Source organism: Microtus ochrogaster, chromosome 19 (assembly GCF_000317375.1).
Source record: "Microtus ochrogaster isolate Prairie Vole_2 chromosome 19, MicOch1.0, whole genome shotgun sequence".
Lineage (NCBI taxonomy): Eukaryota > Metazoa > Chordata > Mammalia > Rodentia > Cricetidae > Microtus > Microtus ochrogaster.
In genome coordinates, this window is record NC_022021.1 from 22,162,659 (window position 1) to 22,188,588 (window position 25,930).

The 25,930-nt window shown below is 39.1% G+C and overlaps 1 protein-coding gene across 3 annotated transcripts in view; it reads right to left on the reverse strand.

The window, feature by feature from the left end:
- The window catches only part of Mctp1 (multiple C2 and transmembrane domain containing 1), a 585,759-nt gene that overhangs the window by 5,423 nt on the left and 554,406 nt on the right, over positions 1-25,930 (reverse strand). For all 3 annotated transcript variants that reach the window (XM_026783760.1, XM_026783759.1, XM_026783758.1), the window contains 2 exons: positions 3,494-3,603; positions 698-807 (listed from right to left, as the gene is read on the reverse strand). In XM_026783760.1, the coding sequence (XP_026639561.1) occupies positions 698-807; positions 3,494-3,603 (220 nt within the window). The remainder of the gene's footprint in view (positions 1-697; positions 808-3,493; positions 3,604-25,930) is intronic.

Consider the following 25,930-nt stretch of genomic DNA (forward strand, 5'->3'; position numbering starts at 1 on the left):
CTATATGGTGTTGGATTATAAGGATTGAAGATTGGGTCTTCTAAACCAAAAAATTGAGCAAGAAAGAAGAAAACTTCAGTTCCAGTTCTTCATAAGGCAGAATGGGCTCTCGGTCAGAGGGACGGGACAGACTACTGGAAGCATGTGGCAAAATCGCATAAATATTAGGGGGGAAATCGCCTTTAAAGTAGACTTTTCTAAAAGCATTCTTACTTAGTAGGCTTTGTGGTTGTTCCTAAGGAGCCTGTAAATGCTGGTAAGGCTTTTTCTGAGTCCTAAAAGTGACCTTTTAAATGGGCAGCTGGTACTGTGTTTACAGACATCCACAAGATAAAATACCGTAGCAAAAGGTATATTGTCCTAAACGTACCACATGGCTTAAAGTGCCTCCATTGGCATTTAAGTGGTAAAAATAAATCAGTGATATCTAGACAAAGTTACACTTTGATATATGAAGAATCTGTACCAGTACATGTTTATAGTATGTGGTGCCAGATAAGAAAAATGCATTTACACTGGGACCTAAATCTCTATGCTGTTGTGATTTTTAACTGACCTGTCCTTTTTCGTCATGGAGTGCCTACATGACCATAAATACAGAGCACTGCTGATGCTATAATTCATCTCTTAAAAACAGTTTGTTCTTAGCTGCTAAAACATCTGGAGTGTTTGTTGTTATTTCAAAAGCTTTACTTACCCCAGACAAGCACAATGTACCGCAGGGGGATGAAGTACAGAATGACTGTGAACACACAGAGGGCTACAATGGCCAGCCAGCTTAAGAATGGGACAGTCCAGTTGAAAGTACTGAATGGAAAAGTAACAAATCAATAACGTGAGTACTTCACACTTTTCTAAAGGAGACTTAAGATAAACATGGTTTTGAGTAACAGTTGACTATCAGAGAACAAAGTTTAGTCATAATCGGTTTCATTCATGAACTCAGACCCAGGTAAAGGATCTTGCTACCAGCCCCACTAGGTTGTCCCAGGAATTTCATTTTCTAAAATTATTACACAACTTGGATACCTCCATACATAGTAAAAATATTTTTTTCTGCTACTAAAACTAGTACCCAACCTTCTTTATTTTTAAATTTTATGCAATAGGGGTCTACCACTTATCCTCCTAAAAACACCATAGGCCTATGCTGGGAATGGATGTCTGCAGTACGTGCAACTCTTGGAGCACTGTGTGAGCCTTAAATTTTAGAATTCCTTTTAGAAACACTCCCTTTCAGTTCAGCTTTGTAGAAATCAGGGAGGGGGTGTTGGGATTCAGGCATTATGCTGGCCTGCCCTTTAAGAGACAAGCTCCACCCACTCCCCCGAGCCTCCCCTTCTCTCCTCCTGTGCACTTCTGAAGGCACAGACAGGACTTTCGTGCTTCTTCACTTTTCTCTCTCATTCCCTCTCTTTGTCTCTCTGTCTCTCCCATTTTCTCTTCCCTTCCCCAAATAAAACTCCTCACTTAAGCTGTCTGGATGATGCTGTCATCCTCCCTGGTCTGAAGATCTCTCTAGCACCCATTTACAACAAGGAAAAGGAATCCAAATGGGGGGACTAGATGAGAGCCGGACAGAGCTGGTGGGTCTCCAGCGTTACTACACTGAGACTGATAACAGGAAGGCCAGGTCACAGAAGGTGATGAGACAGTAGTGGACACTGACTGGTTGCCTAACAAGCTAGTGAAGAGAGCTGGGAGCTAGCAGGTTCTGTTGGTGATGAGATATTCACCTGTGTCAGCACAGTGTTACATAATGCTCAGTAAAGGTGGGCCCCAAATTCAGGATTTCATGCCATGCTCTAGTGATAGGCAATGGGGCAAGGGACGGTTATTACAAGAATGCAGGTAAAAGAGAGACGGACATACTTAGTCTTTAAAACTGTGAGACAGTTGCATAGAAATACATTTAGAGGTAAGAAGGGGATTATTTTATGTAGCACACAGAAAAGTTGAAACTCAGCATTGATTTATACATGGAAATGTAGGAAATTAAAAACTATACAAAAAATGCATTGTCTTTGCAACAGCACCATATGAACAGCACCATATGGTGACTCATACTTTTGGCTTAAATAATTTGTTCCTTTTAAATTCTTTGTGTGACCAAGGATCTAAGTCTACAGAATACTATTGGTCATGAATAATAAAGGCTTCTCCTGCTATAGAGCAGCATTTCTTAAACAGTTATTGATAATTGTTACAGGCCAGTTATCAAATAGCTGGCTATTGTGAGGCCTCAGTACATCTTGAATTAATGGTCAGTTACTATCAATACACTATTGTATTGTTTAGAGAAAATATTCATTTCAGAAAGTATAATAGTAACCAGTATGGTGGCACATGACTGGTCCCAGCACTTCTTTGCTGTCTCTTTCTCTCTAGATCTACATCCTAAATGTATTAAAAAATAAAATTATTTAAAATAAAACTATGTGAGAATAAAAGTATAAATTCCAGCTGGGCATAGTGGCACATGCCTTTAATTCCAGCACTGGAGAAACAGGCAAGTGGGTCTCTGTGAGTTCAAGGTTAGCCCGGTCTGCATAGTGAATTCCAGGACAGCCAGAACTATATAGGGAGACCATGTCTCAGAAAAAAATACGTTGGGGAGAGTGTGTGTGTGTGTGTGTGTGTGTGTGTGTGTGTGTGTGTGTGTGCGCTCCTTACTTATATATTATATCTCAATGAAACACATTCCTTCATCAAAGGGAGGTGTAGTAGCACACGCCTTTAATCCCAGCATGTAGGAGGCAGAGTCAAATAGATCTCTGAGTTACAGGCTAGCCAGAGCTACACAATGAGAACCTATTTCAAGAATAAAAATAAACACAAAAAATATATACACACATAAAAACAAACAAACAAACACAAATAGGATGATCAGCGGTGAAGAGCACTTGTCCTTACAGGGGCAGCTTTCAATTCTCAGAGTCCACATGATGACTCCACCACCTGCAACTCCAGTTCTAGGGGCTCCAACTCTCCCCTGGGACATCCATGGCGCTAGGCACACATGTGGTATACATACATACCACATACTTATAATACTTGTGATAAATAAATTACTTACAATAAATAAATCTTAAACATACTTTTAATTATGGAGAATTCTTTTATAATTGAAAAAATTCTGTGATTTTTTTTCTAAATGATGAAATGTGGCTTATTTCTTGACAATATTAAACTTGGCAAAAGTCTAGTTAGACTTATACAGTACAGATGTCCTGGTTACCACCTTTCCATGACTTCATATTCTTTTTAAGAACAAAGTCGTTATGAAAACGTATGCTGAAGTGTAGGACAGTGCTGTACCTTTAAAGCTACAGTTATAACTTCTTTCCCACCAATATATTCTAAACTTCAGGCAAGAAATTGACAGGACCATCATAAAACCAAGGATTCACAAAAACTAGAGGAAACTGAACAACATCATGGAATGGTGACGTGTGCCGACAGAAGGGTCAAGCAGGCTGCCAGCACAACTCACTTCTTTACCCTTTCACCAAAGGAGGCCACGTCATCTAGGATATTCTGCACACTGACACAGACTTCTTGGATGGCATAGATTTTGTTTATAAATCCTTTTTTTTCACCATCCTAAAATACAATAAAGAAAGAAATTCTGTATGAGTAAAAGGTATATATTGGTTCTTGCTTGATTCGTTGGACAGTCCCTCTCTTGCATTTTTAACATTAAGTGCGCTTCATCTCTATACTTATGCAAATGGATATTTGGAGCTTATGAAATTTTCAGGAAAAATGACAGGAGAAATGTACAATGAATGCAATTCAAGAACCTTGAATTCTGTCGCTCAGAGGAATGGAAACAAGGAGGTAGAGCTCTATGACAGGAATAATTGCCAAAGCTAACACAAGACTCACTTAGCAAGTCCAGTCTCTCTCTTCTTCACCAAACTCCTCCCAGGATAAGACCTGATGCCTGGAAGTTACTGTGTGGGTGAGCATGACCTTGAAGCCTTGATTCTCTTCTACCCTGCTAAGTGCTAGGACTCCGGGCATGTTCTTCTATCACACCACACTCAGTCTTATGTGGTGCTGTAGATCAAACCTAGGGCCTTGTGCATGCTAGGCAAGCACTCTAGCAACTGAACTGCAGCCTGGACCCCAACCCGCTGTCTTGATCCCACAACCTGTACACCTTAATTGGGTCTCTGCATATTTTCTTGTACTTTTTCGTTTTCTGTTGAACCAAGGGCTTTGTAAAGAACCCTGCCACTGAATTGTATCCCTAGACTTGACCAAACAAACACTTCAGTTGCAGGAAATACTGAGCACAAACAAGTAGACCTGGGAGCAGTAACAACTGATGACAAAAATGACTAGTGCTGAGATAGCTTAACAAGCCATTCGTGGGTCAAATACATGCCAATCTTCCAAAAGATGCTGAGATAGTCTACTGTCTCATATGCTGGTAGCCAGTTTTAAAACTTCCTTTTTTGTACATACTTCAGCTTGAATCTTAAAGAATTCTTGTATACCAGGGAAGGGGTGGGAGGAGATTAAGTATAAAGCACCCTGTGCATGGTGTGAACCTAGGGAAATGTGCATATTTTGTAATTTTAGACCCAGAGGAAGAAATAGTGGTGGCCTTTCACGATAGAATTCAGCTTAGTAGCCTGGCATCACAGACACTTGCCTAGATTGTTTGGTGGAGACCATCCAACCCTGATTCCATGACTCCATTTCTCCATGCCAACTTGAATGTCTATGGAAATATAGATCCAATTTCATTACTTTAACTTCTTTTGAACACTTGAATACTTTGCCAGAACACTCGAGACCTCGTGTGGCAGCTAGTGCCTGCTGAAAGCAGCCAGGAAACTAGGATGATAATGTCATGTTGCACATTTACATACGACTTTCATTTTACCAAAGTCCAAACACTGCACCGTGAATGCTTGGCCAGGGCTGGTGTTCTGCCGCCCTGCCACCTAGAAACCAAGGACAAGTGAATCACAGGTGCAAAGGCTTCCTCCAAAGACTGCACAGTATGCTAGGACCATCGCCATATAGGCAATTTTATAATTGGATCACAACTGTGGATACCAATCAGTTTTTATTTCAAATTTAACTTCAGTAAGAGAAATGTTTTACATTAGTCATCTAATGTCAAAAAGGAATGTCAAGAGAGGGAAATGAGGGATACTCTAAACCTCGTAATATGGGAAGTGATTAGATACCCAGCATTCTCCATTGTATTCAAGTCATCCTTTGCTTGCCATGACAGAGGTAGACATATTAAATTTCTTATGTTTTCTCCCTCTTCATTTTACCAGATAAAATATTAATTTCACCTATAATCTTATGTAATTGTACATTTTAGATAAAGTGAGTATCTAAAGTGACTCTTCCCAGTTGTTTTCATAACTGCAAAGTTGGGCTAACCCTTAGTGTTCTTTTCTAAGTAGCAGCTAAATTCTTTTATGTCTATGAATCAAAGTACCCTTGTAAATTGTTTATTCTGCATATAAAAAAACAAATACAAAACAAAATAAAAAACAAACCCATGCAGGCAGGACTAGGGCATGTGTCAGAGGTAGACTGCATGCTGGCCATACACACATCCCTTGGTTCTATCTTTAGCACCAAAAAGAAAAATAAGCAAGTCCAAGCGTGCTGTTTGTGCAGTGAAAAATACACTGAGAACAAGGTTCCTGCTCAGGGATATATGTTCTTTCACAATAACAATAAAGTATTTTGGCATAACCTCAAAAATTATGAAAGCATAGAAATGTGTCTATATTATTATGTAGAATATTAGGGGCATTGAATGTACAGATTTATTGCAATTTCAACCAAATCCTTATGTTTCAAGTAGACAGAAATGGAGAGAATTTGATCAAGTATTTCTAATTTTCTTGGAAGATTGATATTTAACTGTAATCAAGACATTTCTATAAAAGGAACAATAATGAGAAAGCATTTTGTAGACCAGATAATTGAAATGGAAGACAGATCCTGAGAGAATGATGTACAATACGGCATCCTGCTGGGTGATTGCCTGCAATCCCTGATCTCAGGAAGTGGAGGCAGGCTAAACAAGAGTCCAGGTCAGCCTGGGTTACCTGAGATCCTGTATCAAAAAAGTGGGGTAGGGTTTCATCATATAGAAGGAAATTGTAAATGAGCAATTTTGTTGCTTATAATACTTAGGGGAAATTATACTAAACCCTACCTTAAATGAACTCCCAACTCTAATAGGTAGTACAAATCTACGTTAATCTGTGCATCAAATAGCTCTAAATCCATTCCATACTAATTTGTAAAGGCTAAAAGCTATAAATTATTAAAAGACAATATAGATATTTACTTACATTGGTAAAAAAAGAACTTTCTAAAAACAAGCATTAAAAAATTATAACTCTCAGAGAAAATCTTGGTAGCAGTGATTTTGTAAAGTTAAAAATGACATCAAAAGTCACCATAAACTGAAAATGTTCAGGCTGGGCTACAGCCAGTGCTATAGTGTGTGCTAAGCCAGTGTGAATCCCAGGCCTTTAGCTACAGTGCTACCAAAAAGAATTTTTAGGCTGAGAAAAAACTAACAACAGATATTGCAAGTGATGGGATTATATTCCCAATGCACTCACCCAGTAAGCACCTTTAGAAATATTTCTGTTGCAGGTTTCTTTATAAATTTAATAAAAAATCATTAGCATATTGACTAGAACTATTCTGGATATCAGAAAACATTTAATTTTTAATGATGAAATGTTTATGATCTATTTCAAATAAGTAAAAAATGAATGATACATAAATTCTATTTTTTAAATAAAATTAACATTTTATGCTTAGAACTCACACCTTCCCAACATAGAAGTAAGTTAAACTAATTATATGGCATCATTTTACTTTGACTTTTTTATATTTTTACTTTAATAAGCTTTAAGTAATTTTGAAAAAAGATTTAAAAATCATGTTCACTAAGTACTATAAAATGCTTCTCATATACCAAATTCAATCTCAATAGCCATCCTATAGTATATTTTTCCCATTGTTCATTAGAAACTAAGGTTCAGAGATATTTTCAGGGCTTGAATTGGTCTAGAACTGGTTAACTTCAGGCTCTTCTCTCCATAATAGATGGCTTCCTTATCCCACTGGGGAGATTCTAGCTCCCTCCAAAGCTTCAGTAAGATAAGTAAGAGAGAAAAGGGGAAAAATTTACTTGTGTAACCCACAACCTAGCCTTGAGGCTCACCATGCAACTAAGTTCTTCAGCAAGGAAATGAAATACAGAAACTTCCTTCAAGGGTAGGCAGTGAAGATGTGTTAGGAATCACCGGGTTTAATGTAAACGACATGCTGCAACATAAGATCTTCAGCAACAGCATGTGTCATTGAAGCCATTAAAATGGGCAATTGTGAATACTTACTTTAAAATTTAAAGATTGATGAATAATTTATGGCTAAGATTCTTAAAAATTGGTTCAGCTCTACAATCCATAACCCCAGATAACCGAGACTCTAAAGGACCCTAAGAAAGACATACACGGATCCAAAGAGGGAAGAGAAAAGCTCAAGGTCCCATGAGTAAACTGGGCATGAGGAAGTCACAGGAGAGGGTAGAAGGGGAGAGGGGAGGAAGGGAGGAGAGCGGAGAAAAATGTATAGCACAATAAAAAGAATTAAAAAAATGAGAAAAACATAAAAAGAGAAACCACCAAAAAAACTTAGCTCAGCTCGTATATTTTCTTTGTTTTGCTAGACTTTAAGCCCATTGCTATTCCCATACCCCTGCCATCCAAAGAGAAAATAAGGTGGGCTTGTCTTAAGGCTGACAAAGTTTGGAGAAGGAAATACATTGGGGTAAAATCTTTATTGCAAAATCTCTTTCATCAGATTCTATATTCCTTCACTGTGGTCTCCAGCCAATGAAGTAATTATTCTTTATATACAGTATATGATCCAAAACTGCAGTGGGTAATGGAATTGCTCTATGTTGCATTCCAATATTTCACACTTTCCCCTAATGTTCAATACTTTATTAGTAGGGAATAAATTGGTACATTTCTTTTATTGTCATTTTTGCTTTTCTTTATAAGCCAGTTTCAATGAAAGAAATACACAGAGTAGTTAATCATCCAAAGGCTCACTAGTGACATTGGTTGAAAAAATGATTAATATTTCTTTCAACATGTAAAAAATGTTACTCATAGAAAACAGTTATAACTATAAATCTGAGAACATGTGAGGCTTAAATTGCATAACTTCTTTAGATTCTGTGTAATTTTTAATGCTTATTATCAGGTTCAAATTGTACACAAAACATCAATTACTGTAAAACTTGAATCTTGGTTCTCTAATATTTGGCTAGGATCTGTGTTCTAAGCTAAGGACAGTTTGGTCCCCACTTTCCAAAGCTGATTCTGTTCGGTGTCTCCAACCTATGGAAAAAGTAGGGCATAGAGACTGTTGAGGGACACACTAAGAAGAGATCAGATGTTTTTTCTCTGCCAACATTTCTTTCTTTTTCAGATATAGAAAACTATATTTCAGCCCAAAATACTGAAATTTTCACAGAGAGCAGCTTGGCAACTCAAAGTCCCTTGGCGACTGAATCTCAGTTAGTGTCTTCTGCAATTCCTATGGCATCAAATCTTACCCAGGTTACTGGGCCTGCATCTTTCCCTGATATTAGTCTTAAAGCCCAGAAACTCTCCTTTGAGACACGGAGGAGATCTAAGGCATGGTGAAGGTCAGTTGGGTGGCTGGAAATAATGCCCATTATTATGCATATAATAGGACCAAAAAAAAAAAAACCCTGACAGAAACAGTCCATAAATAACTAGCGCTAGTAGTACTAAGAATTAAAAATTTAATTAAAATTATTTTTATTCCTTTTGAATTATGATAAAAAAATTGAATGTTATAGTAAATTCCTGACTGCAGGAGATGTTTTTGTGTAAAATTTCCCTGGAACTCACTTTGTAGACCAGGCTGGCCTCAAACTCACAGATATCTGCTTGTCTCTGCCTCCCGAGTAATGGGATTAAAGGCCCTACCACCGCCAGGCCCAGGTAACTTCTTGTTTGCCTGCCAGAGACCATGTTAGAAAGTGATTTTTTGCAGTGCTACATGGAGCTTACTGAGCTCTTTCTCCCCATTCTAACTTGACAAAGTCTTTGTCTTCTTTTCGGCTTTTGGCTTATTTTTACCCTTCCAGAATAAAATTTTTGTTCTTTGTAGTTGTTGTTTCCTCTGGCCTTATGATTTTCAGTACCATCTGTAATAACACTGTGGCGTGTTTGCATGTGATGTTAAAGATTACTGTAAAGCAACAATTCAGACAAGAATATCACTTGGGTTAGACAATATGAAGTGGGCTTTTAGCTATCCAGTGGCACTCTTAGCTTTATGACTGAAGTCAAGAGGTAAAGAAAGAAAAAGAAAAGGAAAAAAAAGGATATTAATAGAACAAAAAGATAAAAAGGCAAAGAGAGAAAGAGATCAATACAAAGGGAGAGAAGGGAGAGAAAGGGTTGGAGAGGCCCCAGGGAACAGGAGGGTGTTGTGTGAGGATGGAGGAAAGATACTCTGCAGCAGAAAGAAAACAACACCAAAGCAGAACACGGTCTAATCATGAAGCATCCAAGTAAAATATTTGTAGAAGTCTGCACATAAAATATTTATCTAATAAATGAATATAAAACTTACAGAAAGTACACAATGGTATAATACACCTGTTATCAGGGAATTACCTGAAGCCAAACTTCTCACAGTGTAGACTCCTTATCACACAGATCTTAAGGAAGATGTAAACATCCCTTACATAATGATGTAAGAAAATTAGTTTTAAATGGCTTGCAGGCTCTTTAAGGACTGCTTATCAACGTATATGCTTCTTGTCAGCAGGCAGGATACAGACTTTCTATAGAGCTCAGTTGGCATAGACCTTTGTCCTAGAAGTCCTGCCTTCAAGACTTAGGATGAATAGAAAGGCCAAGGGGTCTGTCTCCAGGCCAACCTTGAAAGACACCAAATTACCAAGTGGAAAATAAGTTACAAAGTAACTTTTACCCCTAAGTCTGAAAAAAGAGTCTGTGCCCATGGGGTTTTCTGTGAAGCCCCAATGAACAGATTGAGTGAAGGTTTTGATAATGTGAAAACACAGGCACTGCTGGTCTTCAGACCTCCTTTGAAAGAGAAAGGTGGTAGGGTGGGGATAGAGAGATGACACACAGACAGACAGGAAGACAGGGGAATAGGTGCACCTTAAAAGCCCTTGTTTGTACACTGTGGTTTTGAAGGTAAGATAGAGAGGGCTGGGAGATGTAATGCATTAGTAGAGCACTTGCCTAAAATGCCTGGGTCCTGGGTAAAAACCCCAGTACCCACCTGGTGTGGGAGGTCCTTCTGTTTATGTGTTGCTTTCATTGGTTAATGAATAAAGAAACTGCCTTGGCCTTTTGATAGGGCAGAACTTAGGTAGGCATGGAAAACAGAACTGAATGCTGGGAGGAAGAAAGCAGAGTCAGGGAGAAGCCATGGATCCTCCGCCTAAGAGGACATGGGTTAGAATCTTTCCCCATAAGCCATTGTCATATGATGATATACAGATAAATAGAAATGGGTTAAACTAATATTTAAGATTCAGCCAATAAGAAGTTAGAGCTAATGGCTAAGCAATGTTTTAATTAATACAGTTTCTGTGTGGTTATTTCGGGGCTAAGCTAGCCAGGCAGTTGGGACAAACAAGCAGCCCACCCTGCAACACCCACCTTCCCAAAAGATAGGGAACAATGAATTCTCCTTAAACAGAGGGTTCTGCAGTTCTGGACGGCCTCTGCCATTACAGTCATTTGAAACTCTGAGAACTGTGCTGTGAGTGGAAACTGTCCTGCTCTTTCTAACAATCCAGTGATGCAGACAGATTCTGCCTGAATCTAAACAGCAAATGCTGCCTAGATGGTTTTTACGTTTAGATTTTTTAATTGATTGAACATTTCATAAGTGAAAATAATATATTTCAATCAAATATATTTCAATTCCCTCCCTTGTAATCCTCTTCTATCTCCCCATCACTTTTTCCACTCAATTGTGTGTTGTATCTGTCTGTTTTAGAAACCCACTGAATCTACTCAATGCTGTAATAATTGCATGGACAGTGTTTCAGGTCCACATTCATGGAGCAAAGTGACTGTCCGTCTGCCAGAAGCCACCAGTTGCCAATAGCTCCTCAACTAGGCATGTTGCTTTGTGAGTCTTTTCCTCAGTCCTGCTGAGATGGTGTTTGGCTTGGCCTTGTGCCTGCAATCACAACTGTTGTGAGCTCATATGAATGCCACTGCCCTGCTTGGAAAAAACTTTCACTAGGGTCATCCACTATCACTTGTCAAGACCTTCCCGTCCCTACCTGCTGTGATCCCTGAGCCTTGGGAGTAGGGAGTGCTACAGACCTCCCATTTAGGGATGAACACTCCACAGCCTCTCCACAGCCTCTTGTTGTCTATATGTTGACCAGTTGTGGGTTTCTGTGTTAATCACCATCTATTGCAAAAGAAACTTCTTTGAGGAGAACAGAGAGATGCATTAATTAGGTGTATAAAGATAAAGACTTTGGAAGCAATTAAGTACTACATCTGTTTAACAGAATAATAGTACAAGGTTATTTCTGAGGGCCTATGACCTACCCTTTAACAGTGACAGGCATGAGTTTCATCTTTTGGAGCAGGTCTTAAATACAATCAGAACATGCTTAGCTGTTTCCATAATATTCATGTGGCTCCTGCACCAACGGGCAGATCTTACTGGACCACTTACTTCTGGCAGCTCCCAGGGTTCAGCTGGGCATGGCTGTCAGTCACTTTTCTCCCCAGCACATGACTAGCACCTTCTAGCATTGGTAAAGTGGCTGAAATTCTTTTATCCTACCTACTAAAAAAGTTATGAATGCGTGTTTCCATAGGAAAAAAAATCCTCTTTAGGTATGATTTGTTTCATTTTCAAGTGTGTGTAGAATTTCACATGCTGAACTAAGATGGTAACTGTGTCTTTATTACCCAGTTGGCCATAATGTAATTAAAAGATGGACTAGATTCTAAGTACTGGCTGTAGCTAAGTTGGGTCTAGTGCTGCCTATAACCTTAGTTATAGGATTTACCAAAAAGTAAATTGACTTCATCTGCAAAATTCAGATAATAATGGGACATAAATATGTCATTATTATTTTAAAATCAAATTTGTAAATTCATTTGAAGCACCTACCTTAAACATCTGGAACGCAGACAAAGTATTTAGAAAATATTAGCCAGTAATATTTTTAACCATTTGAAGAGGTTGCAAAGGAAATACTAAAAAATTGAATATGGGCTGGAGAAATGGCTCAGAGGTAAAAGCACTTGCTCCATGAGCTTGAGGGCCTAAGTTTAGGTCGCCACAGCCACATAAAAAGCTGGGCATGGCTGTATATATCCATGACTCTAACACGTTTGGGGAACAAGGGAAGGGCTGGGCTTCCTGACTGCCAACCAAGCTGCAGGTTCAGCGAGAGACCATGCCTCAAGGGGATACAGAGCAAGACACCAAATTCCTGCTCTGGTATGCAGCACACACATGCCATTATTTCATGTTTGTATCTTACAGGCTTCCTGTTATCCTTACCATCGCCTATCAAGGCTAGTAGAATCATTTCCCTTCTCTACTCACAGAGGGTGGGAGCGGTTGCTTACAGTCTTACCACATACTCCAGCCGTATTTGTTCTCGCCTGAGATTTGGGGTTTGAAAAATAGCATCTGTATAGAAAGTTCATCTGTTTACAATATTCCTAGCCCGCTGAAAGAGGTATGTTCTCCACCGGCCACTGGTCATACCCATGCAAGGCACACAGCATTTATCATGGGCATCACATGATTTTACCTGTCAGTGCTAATGCAAGCCAGACGGTGTTTCAGAGCTAGTGATTTGTTCAACAAGCCTGGTGGCTGAATTGGGAACAGAATTTTTTAATCTTGTATAGTATAAACTTTGTTACCAATCTACTTTGTATTATTTTGTTTTGTTTTGTTTTGTTCAGGTATGTGCTGCTAGGAATGGAACCAGGGCTTCAGGCATGCTCAGCAGGAAGTAATCACAGACCTTTAGCCGAATTTTTGGCAAGAGAAAGATTTCCCTTTCAATAGGGAGACAGGAAATTCATATACACACAGAGAAACATATACAAACACACATACATAGAGATAAATACATACATACACAGAGAGATATAGACATATATATATATATACACACAGAGATACATATACATGCATGTATACACAGAGAGACAAAGACACACAATGTTGGACTTCTTTTTACAATAGATAAAAGTAAATTAAAATAATCATATTTTAAGGCTTCATAACTTTCATAACTTTTAAAGCATTTGAGTTTCATCTTTCCACTTAAGATGGCAGGAGCAGCCATCTACGGCGTTTTACAGATGAGGAAATTGAAGGTGAGAGAAGCTAAGATGTAACTGTTGAAAATAATTTCTAGCAATGTCTCAGGATTCAAACTGAGATTGTTTCAGGTCCCTGTTAAAAAGCCATGGTCACATACAGTGTTTTTACTGCACTGTCTGAGATCTTTAACTTGGCTCTTCCATGAAGCTAGTCTTCAGCTATATCGAATTAAGTGAGAAACAAGCCATGCTAGCATTGTAGAAACAAAGGTCTTCTTGACTTTTCCAAACATAAGTAAGAATTAATTTGTGAAATCCAGAGGCTATTTTTCTTTACAAATATTTTACAAGACAATCTTGTACTTTTTTGAAAAAGCACAGCTGGTATAAATTACTCCCTTACAGAAAGAGAAAGAATCACCACCCTGCCTCCCATCTGAGCTTAAAAGAGATTTGTTGACATGTTCTAAGATCAGCATAGACAAAACAGCACAGGAAAGAGGAGGCAGTGAGCAAGACCACGGTTTGGCTTGGCCTAAAGTAATCCCACATGCCCCATGGACTATTAACTGCTTTTTCTTTCCTGCTCTAAAGATCCATAGTGAAAATAATATGGGGTAAAGAAAAGCTGCACCCATTATTTCCCCACAACAAGATGTTGCGTTAGCAAATAGAACATATAAGCCACCTTCAGCAAACCAAGGCCGTTAATAATTCATTTTTCAAACCCTACTGGAATTTCCTTTCCAAACAAAGATGGACTGTCACTGGAATCAATTTCATCATTTGTGTGGCTACAGTTGCCAAGTTTCTGGAAATAATTGTCATTTAAATACTGAATAAAATTTTTATATGAAGCCAACAACAGCTTTTATTGCTACTTCATCTCCATGATTTTTTCTGTGTGTCCAGGGATAGGGGAAAGTCTTTAGAAAAAAAATAGGAAAGAGGCAATGTTGAAGAAATGTTAGTGTCTGACTCGAATCCACTAAACAGGGAATTAACATCAGTGAACAGTGTTTCCCTCCACTCATTTGGTGCTTAGGGTTTTTCTTCCTCAACTTCGTTCAGTGTTAATGGTATGATGTGGAATCTCAGGAACAGAACTGAGAACTCTCAAGATTGTGGAGCTTTCCAGTGATGTGCTGCAAAACAGGAACCATGCTGGTGCAGACGATGAACTCAGAGAATCAGGGCGAGCTTGTCCATCTTTCTCTATTGATGCCATGCGTAGCACATACTTGAATAACGGCAGAGATCCAGAGGTTGCTGCTAATATATGGGGAAGGCCTGCTCCCCAAACCTCTCCTCACAGCTGAATAAATGATGAGAACAGGCTCATCCTGACCTTGGAATCCACAAGAACACTAAAGGATCACTTTGTTTACCTAGTGGCAGCATTTTTTTTCTCACTTGTGTAACAAATGGCCTTCTAATTAATTGGGGGTGGGTCTTGTATAATAATGGTCTTTTAATTAATTGGGGTTGGTCAGAATAGTGGACATTCAGGTACTTAAGGGCTGGGTGAGTGGGAAAGGACAAAATAACTTGGGCATCAATTTGAAAAAGTATCTCAAATTCTCGCACATGGAGAGCTATTGGTGTAAGGGAGTAAGGTACATAGCAAACAATAAAGAGTATAAAGTGTACCCTTTAGAAATTATTCTGTCTTAAATCGAGTGTCCCCAACAATTCCATGTGCTGAGGGTTTGTTCCTCAACTGATGGTTCCAATCATTGAAAGGTGACTCCAATATGAAGTCTGTCATAATCGGAAGATATTTGGAACAGATGGTGAGAGGCAGTTCCTGGTTAGAAGAAAGGTATCATGTCCATAGAGTCTGTCTCTAGTTCTGTCTTTGTTTCTATTTCTCCTTTCTCCTTATCTCCTTCCTTCCTCTCTGTTTTATCACACCATTATGCTATAATGTTTCTGCCTTATCCTGGCTGGGTAACAACAGAGGCAACAGACCATAAACTAAACCACTGAACCGTGAGCCCAAAACTTCTGCCCTCTCTTGGATCAGCTACTTGCCGCAGCCATAGAACTACAGCACAGAGATGGTTGTTTATGTATCTGCTTTTAAAATTAAAATGGGATGAACACGGATTGAAGCTACAGTGTACTTTCCTCGGCCTGTCCTTATCAGACAGATGGGTGTTGTAAACTTGAATCCTGTTATAAACTGTGCAGACTCCTGTAAGTTACACAAACTCTCAGAGACTGTTTCTTTATCATTAGCAATGTTTATCACACTAGGTGTTGACAATTAAATTGGGCATAAGGTAACTGTTACATTAATGGATACTGAATAAACTTTCATTTCCTTCTACCCTCTAAATTGCCTTTCTTCCCAACCAGTAACATTTCCTGCTTCTTTCTCTGTTTTCTCTTCTATTTTTCTAGGAATTTGTATGGGAGCCCCATTTATTGTTCACTTAATTTATATCATTTCCCCAATGGGAATTTAAATAAGGAATGGCTACAAAGGTGAAGGAGACGCTGAGAGTCATGGGATACAGGGGATTTTAGCAGTATAGAAAGCCACCGTGAGACTGCGGTGATATCAGCATTGGGGACTATGGAGGAACCTGTCTGGTGGACAGCTGAACAATAGGAAACCAGCTATCTGATCACTATCAGACAATGTGACATGGTGCAGCAGCATAGGGAAATATGTGAAAGGGTCCCTCATGTCTCGGTCCTTCTCTCTAGTCTCCCACTGCCTTCCATTTACCAAGACCAAATGTTCTGATACACTGGAGTGCTTCAACCAGGAGAACTACACAATCTAAGTGATGCCAATTTCAAATTTTATTTATTTTATGTACAAGTGCTCTGCATGTAGACCTCCATGCCAGAAGAGGACATTAGATCTTGTTACAGATGGTGCTGAGCCACCATGTGGTTGCTGGGAATTGAACTCAGGATGTCTGGAAAGAGCAGCAGTGCTCTTAACCACTGAGCCATCTCTCCAGCACAGAGTTGCCATTTTATTTTTTATTTTTATTTATTTTTTTAACATTTTTAAAAATTAATTAATTAATTTATTTATTTATTAAAGATTTCTGTCTCTTCCCCGCCACCGCCTCCCATTACCCTCCCCCTCCCCCAATTAAGTCCCCCCCTCCTCAGCCCGAAGAGCAATCAGGGTTCCCTGCCCTGTGGGAAGTCAAAGGAACCCTCACCTCCATCAAGGTCTAGTAAGTTGAGCATCCAAACTGCCTAGGCTCCCACAAAGCCAGTACGTGCAGTAGGATCAGAAACCCATTGCCATTGTTCTTAAGTTCTCAGTAGTCCTCATTGTCTGCTTTGCTCAGAGAGTCCGGTTTTATCCCAGGCTTTTTCAAACCCAGGCCAGCTGGCCAAATTTGGAAAGCAGTGTGGCGGTTTCTCAGGAAATTCGGGATCAACTTACCCCTGGACCCAGCAATACCACTCTTGGGAATATACCCAAGAGAGGCCCTATTATACAACAAAAGTATATGCTCTACAATGTTCATAGCAGCATTGTTTGTAATAGCCAGAACCTGGAAACAACCTAGATGCCCTTCAATGGAAGAATGGATGAAGAAAGTATGAAATATATACATATTAGAGTACTACTCAGCAGTAAAAAACAAGGGCTTCTTGAATTTTGCATACAAATGGATGGAAATAGAAAACACTATCCTGAGTGAGGTAAGCCAGACCCAAAAAGAGGAGCATGGGATGTACTTACTCATATTTGGTTTCTAGCCATAAACAGAGTTGCCATTTTAAAAATGTTCATTAGACAGAATATTTTAGAAAAGAAAAACCAGCAGGCCTTTCCAATGGTCTGCTGATGGAAGATAGTTAGGAGCAGAGTATACAGATTCAAAACTTGGGCATAGACATGGTATTATCTGGAGGATAGGAAAAGAAATCTAAGAGTTACCCACAGCTTTCATCCTGGGCAACTGGATATAAAGATTTTATTACGTCAAGGAAGAGCAGAAAAAGACTGTGGCTGGGGGAGAACAGATACAGAGTTGTATTTGGATCATTAAAAAGTTGTAAGATATCCATGGGACAGCCAGGATTTGATACTATGTTGAAGCATATATGTCAGACAGGAGGTATAGTTCAGAGAAGATGTTCCAGGAAGATGAAATTTTTGGTGTCCCTTCTTGCAGCTATACAAGATTGCCACGAAACTAACCTGGTCGATTAGCACTATTATTGTAAGAAAGGCTACTGTTCGGTTAGAATAAGTTCTAAAGTGTTACTTCTTGCCATCTGATTAGTATTGTTATTGTTACATAATTGTCATGGAGAGCTAGAAGATGGCCTACAACAAATACTGAGTTCTCGTACCTTGTTTTTGGCGTGTAATGATGTCAGATATATACAAGTATTTAAATGTCTGGTCATGAATTCTCCTTGATTGTAATCTTGAAAATTACAGTCTTTTCTCCCTCAGACTCTGCAGAATTGATAGAAATTGTTTTGAAGCTTCTGGTCTGTGTGACATTGCGAATTAGCTATTTTATCTAAGTCAAACGATTGCTGGTGCAGACATACAAATAAAAAGGCAGTATTGTCACTGGGAAGTAGTGGTGCATGCTCGTAATCTCAGTGCTTAGGAGAATCTCTGTGAATTTGAGGTCAGTCTGGGCTATAAAGTCAGTTGCAGGACAGCCAGGGCTACATAGAGAAACCCTGACTTGAAAGGCAAAACAAAGAAGCAAATAAAACGTTAGTATTCTCTAGGCAGAGCTATAGTTGGGGGAACAAAAGCAATGTTAGAAATTGACACTGTTTTTTATTTATTCCATTAAACCAAATATCAAAATTGTTGTTCTAATTTCTGCAATATTTTATCTTTATACATATCTGTATGTGTGTGCATGTGCACATGCGTGTAGGTGACCAAGGGGACCCTGGAGCTGGAGCTACAGGAAGTTCTGAGAGGCTTGCTGCAGGTGTCTGCCGGAGCAGCCAGTGCTCTCTCTCGACCCCTGCACCCTTGCCGGCCCTTTTGCATTTACTTTTTATTCTTCTTTCTGAGAGTCATTTCAATGTTTTTCTTTGGTAATTGGACAAATTTATTTTAACTCAGCAGAGATGATGGCCAAAATTCAATTAAAAATATCCTATCACATAAGGTCATTTTGTGAAGATCGACCACAGGCAAGCTTCCCTGTGCTTTCCTGTAAGAAAGTGCTGTCACATTCCCAGGTTCCTAAGGAATATTTAAAAACCCACTATTGTTGCACTATTGGGAGGGCTTGCCACTTATTGGATGGCTGTCGTGCCCATCTGAAGGTTTCTTACTGCTCCATTGCCTTTGTGATTTCACTGGCTTTAGTCAGGTCATTCAGACATCTTACTATAGACCAAACGTGGATGTTCCCCCATTGAACGTACACATGGAAATCTAATCACCAATGTGACACTGTTGGCAGGAGCACTGAGTGGGAGAGAACTGCCCACGAGAGCTCTTCCCTCAGGAATGGGATAATTTCTTCATAAAATTCTGCAGCGCACCCCCCCTCACGTCATGTGACCACACTTCAAAAGGTCATGAACCAGGGCATGGGCTCTTTTAAGACACTGAATTTTCATGGATCTGTCTTGATCTTGGAATTTCTATCTTCAAGAACTGTGAGAAATAAAATTCTAACAGTTCAGATGGACCAAGCCTTTTCAAAAATTAGCTAAATAATTCAAATATGGTTTAGAAAAATCAATTTTTGAGACAAAACCTGTATGATCCAAACTGGATTCAAGTTCACAAACTTCCTGTTGCAGCTTCCCAAGTTCTGGGATTACAGGACCATGGTACTGTGCCCAAGTAAAAAGACTTTCATGTGCAAAATATTATACATAAATTATTTAAAATTGGAAGTTCATAAGTACTTCTTTTTGTATTATAAATAGGATAAATTTGATCATTTTCATTTACCTTATTACATATGAAAGTTAGTTGTTAGAAGTTTAGACTGCACATAAGAAAATTATAAAATCATTTTGCAAACTTGTCATCTAAAATATTTATGCAGTTGATACTAGAGAACAAGGAAGGACAGAGAACGTCTTGTTGGAAGTTCAGCTTTCTGTCATGTACCTGAGTTGTGAATGATGAGAAATTTCTTTGGGATAGAAAGTGAATATAAAAAGGCCTGTGGCTTTACACAAAGTTCCAAACCTATCCTAATGGGTTAAGTTTTCTTAGGCATAGAAATGGGATATTCCTTGGCTTAGAATAAAAACCCATATTTTGTACTGAGTGTGTATTTTGTAGCAATACAGTGTATGTGCTGGTTACTGGGGGAGAGGCAGGCCATAGATGGAGGAAATACTCTATGCAGAAGGAAACAGTAGTGGTATTAAGATAAATACTTGATTAGGAAATAAGCCCCTTCCCAATTCCTAAACCATTATTTTCCTTCATACTCAGGACACAGCAATATACGTGGAAGAAGCAGAAAGGGAAAGAGCTATCTTTAAAGCCACCCTGACATCTGTGCCAGCCACCAAGCTCAAACCCTTTACATGTACCAGGGACCCTTTCCACAAGTGACACTTGGAAGACTGGACTATAAGCCTCACTTCGTATGCAAAGTTTCCAAAGGCCGTGGAGGTGGCCCAGTAAGTGAGAAAACTAGGAGTGTATATTTCTGTTGTCAAAAACAAAGACAGAAAACAAAATCAGGTCAAGTGTTACAGAAAATATCTTGATGGTTATATTACTGTTTGCTCATACGATTGTAATAGAAGCTCTTTGAGTTCTTCCATATGCAGAGGGGCATTATAAGCAGCACTGAAACTCCACCACTTCTCCAGTGTGCACCGGATACATCAGTTAGAACTTGCATACCAACATGCACCATCCATCCCAGAACGATGCACCATCCATCCCAGAACGTCGGTGAGCAATACTGATCAGATTCAATACTCACTGGTACTCATTAAAATAGCTACTTATCCCTCTATAGATAAGCCTGCATGAAGGCTAGGGATCTTTTAGAATGCAATCTTCTAGCATTTAGCATACCACTTCTCAGCCATACAATAGCAACTTCATTGTGGAGTATGCAAAATAGAACACACAAGTGTAAAGCCAATGGTGAGTACCATTGATGTTTCAGATTCTACCACTCCAGTCTCTCTTCCATTTGGCAACTTTTGTGTAAGCTTTAATCGAGTGAGGACTTATCAAAGACTGAAAATTCAATGAAGAACTGGGCCTTTACCTGGAGTCACTGATATTGAACATACAACCGCTACATTTACAAAGGAGAAAGTAGTATACATACAAAATACACACAACTCTAGCTTTCACTACAAATGCTGAATATTTTATTTCCTTCTTTTCTTCATTATGTTTCCACAAAAGTGTCTGACATATATTTTATAGTATCTTCAAGCCAAAGATTCAGAACTGGAAATAAGGGCTTAAAGGATTTACAAGTTTTTAAAAATTTAAAAAGTAAAAAACAAGGCTTAAAAACCTAGATAATACATGTTCACATCAGAATAGCAAAGCCTCCACTTTTTCCCTGGCTCCCAGAGAACTTTTTACCTTCCCTGGATACAATGACTGTTGCCCAGTGTTTTAATATATTCTTGGAGTTAGTTCTGCACACAGTAACAGAGATAAAGATGTTTAGAAATATCTGTATGTTGCTTTTTTGCTTGTTTGTTTTTTGAGACAGGGTTTTTCTGTAGCTTTGGAGCCTGTCCTTAAGCTACCTTTTGTAGACTAGGCCTCAAACTCACTGAGATCTGCCTGTCTCTACCTCTGCCTCCCAAGTGCTGGGATTAAAGGTGTGCTCCACCACCACCTGGCTAGAAATACCTGTATGTTTTTCTCAAAGCATAGATAACAGCAGATCTATTGTATATATGTAGCATTCCTACACCCTTTCCCACAATAATGATGAACATCTGTGAACATCTGTTCATTATTTTAGGTACAGAATGGCTGGCGATGTATATGCCAGGATTTATTCAACAAGTTTTCCCTCAGTGGATCCTTAAGTTCTTTAATAATTTTTATAATTATAATAATCAGAAACTAAAAACACCCTGGGTTTGTAACAATTCACACATGGGCGAGTATCTCTGGCAGGATAAACTTTTGGGAGTGGAATTTTTTGGCAGAGGTTTTGTGTTTTTGTAGTTTGTGTATCTACTGTCAAGCTGCCTTCCTCTCCTGCCAGGTGACAGGAAGGCTTCTGTCTCCTAGCTAGGCTGTCCACAGAAGTGCTCCTGTCTTCCATGGGTTTCAGTAAGATTTGAAGACTCACACTAGTTGCTTAGAAAGCTTTAAGGGTCAGTTTTTATACTTATGACTACATTCACTCCATACTTTGATGTACATTGAATGTGTACTTATCTTACGGAGAAAGATAGCCTTACTGCACCCACCCACTGAGATAGTGGGGCTGATCTATTGGGAGCTCACCAAGGCCAGCTGGACTATGACTGAAAAAGCATGGGATAAAACCAGACTCTCTGAACATGGCGAGCAATGAGAGCTGATGAGAAGCCAAGGACAATGGCACGGGGTTGTGATCCTACTTCATGTTCTGGCTTTGTGGGAGCCTAACCAGTTTGGATGTTCACCTTCCTAGACATGGACGGAGGGGGGAGGACCTTGGACTTTCCACAGGGCAGGGAACCCTGACTGCTCTTTGGACTGGAGAGGGAGGGAGAGAGGAGTGGGGGGAGGGGGAGAAGGGTGGGAGGAGGGGGAGGGAAATGGGAGGCTGGGAGGAGGGGGAAACTTTTTTTTTCCTTTTCTCAATAAAAAAAAAATGGAGAAAACAGCGAACATTGCACAATCCGTGGGTGGGTGATTGATTTCCAAATCAACAGACTAGAATTTTCCTTGATCAGTGCTATTTTCATCAAAACAGCTCTACTGAAGGTCCAGCTCCGTAGGTCTGTTTCTATGTTCCTGCTTCAAATGTATTTTCAAGCAGGAAATTCTCAAAACTGAGCAAGGGTGGTGAGGCATTCCAGAAAAGCGCACAGATGCTTCCACCAAGGAGCCTGGTGTGTGGTCCTTGGTTTCGGCTCACTGCCCTGAGTCTGAACCCTACTATCTGTATGCTCTCTAGTGTCTTGCTTACGCTATCTAAATTGCAGCTTCCTTTTCTCCTTCCAGAGCTGGTGTTTGAACCTGGGGCTCTGCACATGCTACTGGCAAATGCTACATCACCAAGCTTCACCCCCCAACTGAACTTTTCTTTATGCATTGTAATTAGCAGAACTTGTCTTATTGGAAAGAGTAAACTGAATGTAGTAGTTCCTAGTAACATTTATAATATCACCATGACAGCTCTATTCTAAATTCATATAACCCGTGTAATTATAAGGTAGATGCATATCCATGTTTATGTAGATACATCCAAACAATATAAATACAAGTTAACTGTAAACTTTAGCATAAAACAAATCATAATCTTGTTGAATACAGGAAGGTTAATGCCAAATTTCCATGCCTCTTGAACACACACACACACACCCTTGCATATATACGTATCTTCAATGAAAGATTACAAAAAAGCGTATGTGAGAGTCTTTACATTTCCTTTGACTCAGTTTCAGGATGCAATGGGACGAACTCTGGTTGCCTGGCTTAAAGACAGGTAGTCCTAAGTGATGTGCTGAGACCGCATGCAGTGGAGAAAAAGTTAGGTTCAGAACAGCAGAAAATGTTGATCAATTCACTGTGCATCTACTCTGTGTTTGGTAGTACAGTCACCGCAGGGATAGAGGGATGGACCTTGCTTCTAGGATGTGTAGAGCCAGGGAAAACATTAGGAGGACAATAGTGCAAATAACACAATTTCCTCGGGATTGCTAGCAGCAAACAAAGTATTCTCAGATGAGGGTAATATCTAATTATTTATATTTCCTATACTATTTATCAGAGAGATCCAGATAGCTAGAAGAAATAGGCTCTAATCCAGCTCAGATATTAGAATAAAATATCATTTTTAAATCTAAACTTCCAAAGGACTTGATGATATTTATTACCAAAGACACTTGTCACTACTTCATACCAAGTTTTTTCCTGGGTGGACATTGAATAGAAAATAATAAAATATAATAGAGAGTTCTTTAGGAATTTTATTTAGATAGCTTTAGTTTTGTACACAGGTCCTTTTATGGCTGAAATTGTCAATGAGTGACATTTAAGTTTCTTTCTTTACTAAGTATAGTTATAATTTCTAATATATTTCACTAATAAAAAGTCTAATTTGATTTAATTAGAATGTGAACACTTATTCTCAAAATTAGGTACACAGAGAAGCTGGTGATTTCAAGTCGTTACTAATGCATGTTCACCACCTAGTGGCGTGTGTGATGAACTGCAGGTATGTTACAGTATAGTCTCATAACTCATGGGCAACACCAGAAGCTTTTTACATAGCTCCAATTTTCCAAGTCATTTGTAGGGTTCAGCATCTCCTGTTACTCCATTTCAGTCTCCACTGCACCCTATAGCTCAGATAGCCTCCACCTTATCTTGGCATTGTGGTACTATCCTGACTGAATTCTGCAGTACCTGTACAACACTGAAATTTCTCCCATCCCTCTGGCTAAGACATCCGGCAGAATCACCTGGACTTTCTAATTTGTTGAAGATGTTGGAGACATTCAAGTGTGACCACTCTGAGTACACACTGTGGGTCTGATCTCCACCACCAGGACAACTTTTGCCCGTTCTTCAAGTCCATTGCGTATAATTCCCTGACACTGTGTTGATTCATCTCCCCTTGTATTCAGTCCAAACATGAATGAAGCCCGAGATACCTCCGTGATTAATTTGTGCTGTCTTCTTATTCGGTCCATTGTGTCTGCTGACTAGCAGATGGTTTCTCAGATGAGAAAAAGGAGATGGTGGGAAAATCTCTGAAAATAGTTATTTTCCTTGCATGTTTAAAATCCCCTTCCTCACTGCTCCCAACTCAGTGGAGAGCAGAGGGTTCATCTATCCTTGGGGGCTGCCCCCAGCACTCCTAGAAGCATCTCACTGTTCCCATCCTTCAGTCTGCAGATATCTGTGGCCTCTGATCACCCCGTGTCTTTCCCAAGTTACAACACATGTGATCTTTTCAACAGCAGCAATAGCTTCATGTTCATATATCTGCATAATCAGTAGGAGGGAGAGCAGGATTCCATTTCTGCTCATTTAGGTCAAAGGAACAGTTCCTCTTTGATCGCCTAAGTATTTTAGGTGAAAATCAGGGTTAAAATTTAGCAAAGGCTTGTCTCATTTATTCAATTCAATTTTTTTTCAGGTCAGTTGTGAGTGATTAATGAATGACTTTCAAAGGTCACTATCCATCTTCAAAATATATCAGCCCTAAGTTGGCAAGCTTCTACCTTTGAAGAGAGAAACTTTTACGGTTTCACAAACACATTAGACAAGACCGTGGTTTGATCAACAAAGAACCACGTTTATGAAATGAACATTTGTTCAAATAGCCATCTTCTTTCTGTTTCTGAATAAAACGACTGCAGCAGGGCTGGAAGACATTGCTCTTAATTCAAGTGTAACCTGGAAGAGCAAAGGTATTAATTTACCCGCGTGAGTCCCCAGTGGCATGGTGTTCTCATAGGAATACATTTTGATTTTAATAAGATGGATAACCCAAGATACGCGCACCTAGCAAGCTGGGTTCTCAGAATTCTGCTGTGACCCTGTAGTTACAAGCCTGCAATGAGATCTTAATGTTCTTTAATTTGGAATAAGGTTTAAGAAAGTTTGAAATAAATTTTTATAATGCTCAAATCCCTTCATCACATAAAGTGCTATAGCAACTACTTTGCCAGACAAAATATTTTCTTGCCTCACACACATATTCAAAGTATATGAATAAATTCATTTCAAAAAATAAAATTCACGTTGACATATCATTCTTAAAATAACTTTCTCTACACATGTCCATTTATCTCTAGACACATAGCCAGTGAAAATATGATTTGTCAAGGATTTGAGTTTGTGTCTCCACAGGCTACATATTCTTACAATAAAAAGCGGGGAAAAACTACTTACATACCTTCAGTTATCTTTGTTGAATTTGATTTCTTAGACACAAATAACCAAACTCTCTCAATGTAAGTCTGACACTAATAATGAATATGTTTCAGATGCCAACAGGAAAGCATGCTACTGTTGCAATTAAATGCAAATGTTTTGAGTGCAGGCAATATTAAAGTCAAGTTTAAGCCAGTGAATGAGGAAATTTAGAAGTTAAGTGGCTCCAAAGGAGTAATTTAAACCTGCTGAGTCAGGTTTTCCCAGTGAACAAGCTGCCCCTTGGGAATAAATCTGGCTTGGTTATAAGCAATAGGAATTCTGTCTGTTAGATTTCATAATTTTAATATGAATGAAAATGTTATTCTCCACAGCATGGCAATTTTATGTGAGACACACACGGCTTCATTCTGAGAGGCTCTGTCTCTGTTTATTTAGCCAGTTAGTACCTAGTATGTATACAGTGCTTTGGAAGAGGTGGTGAACTGTGACCTCACTG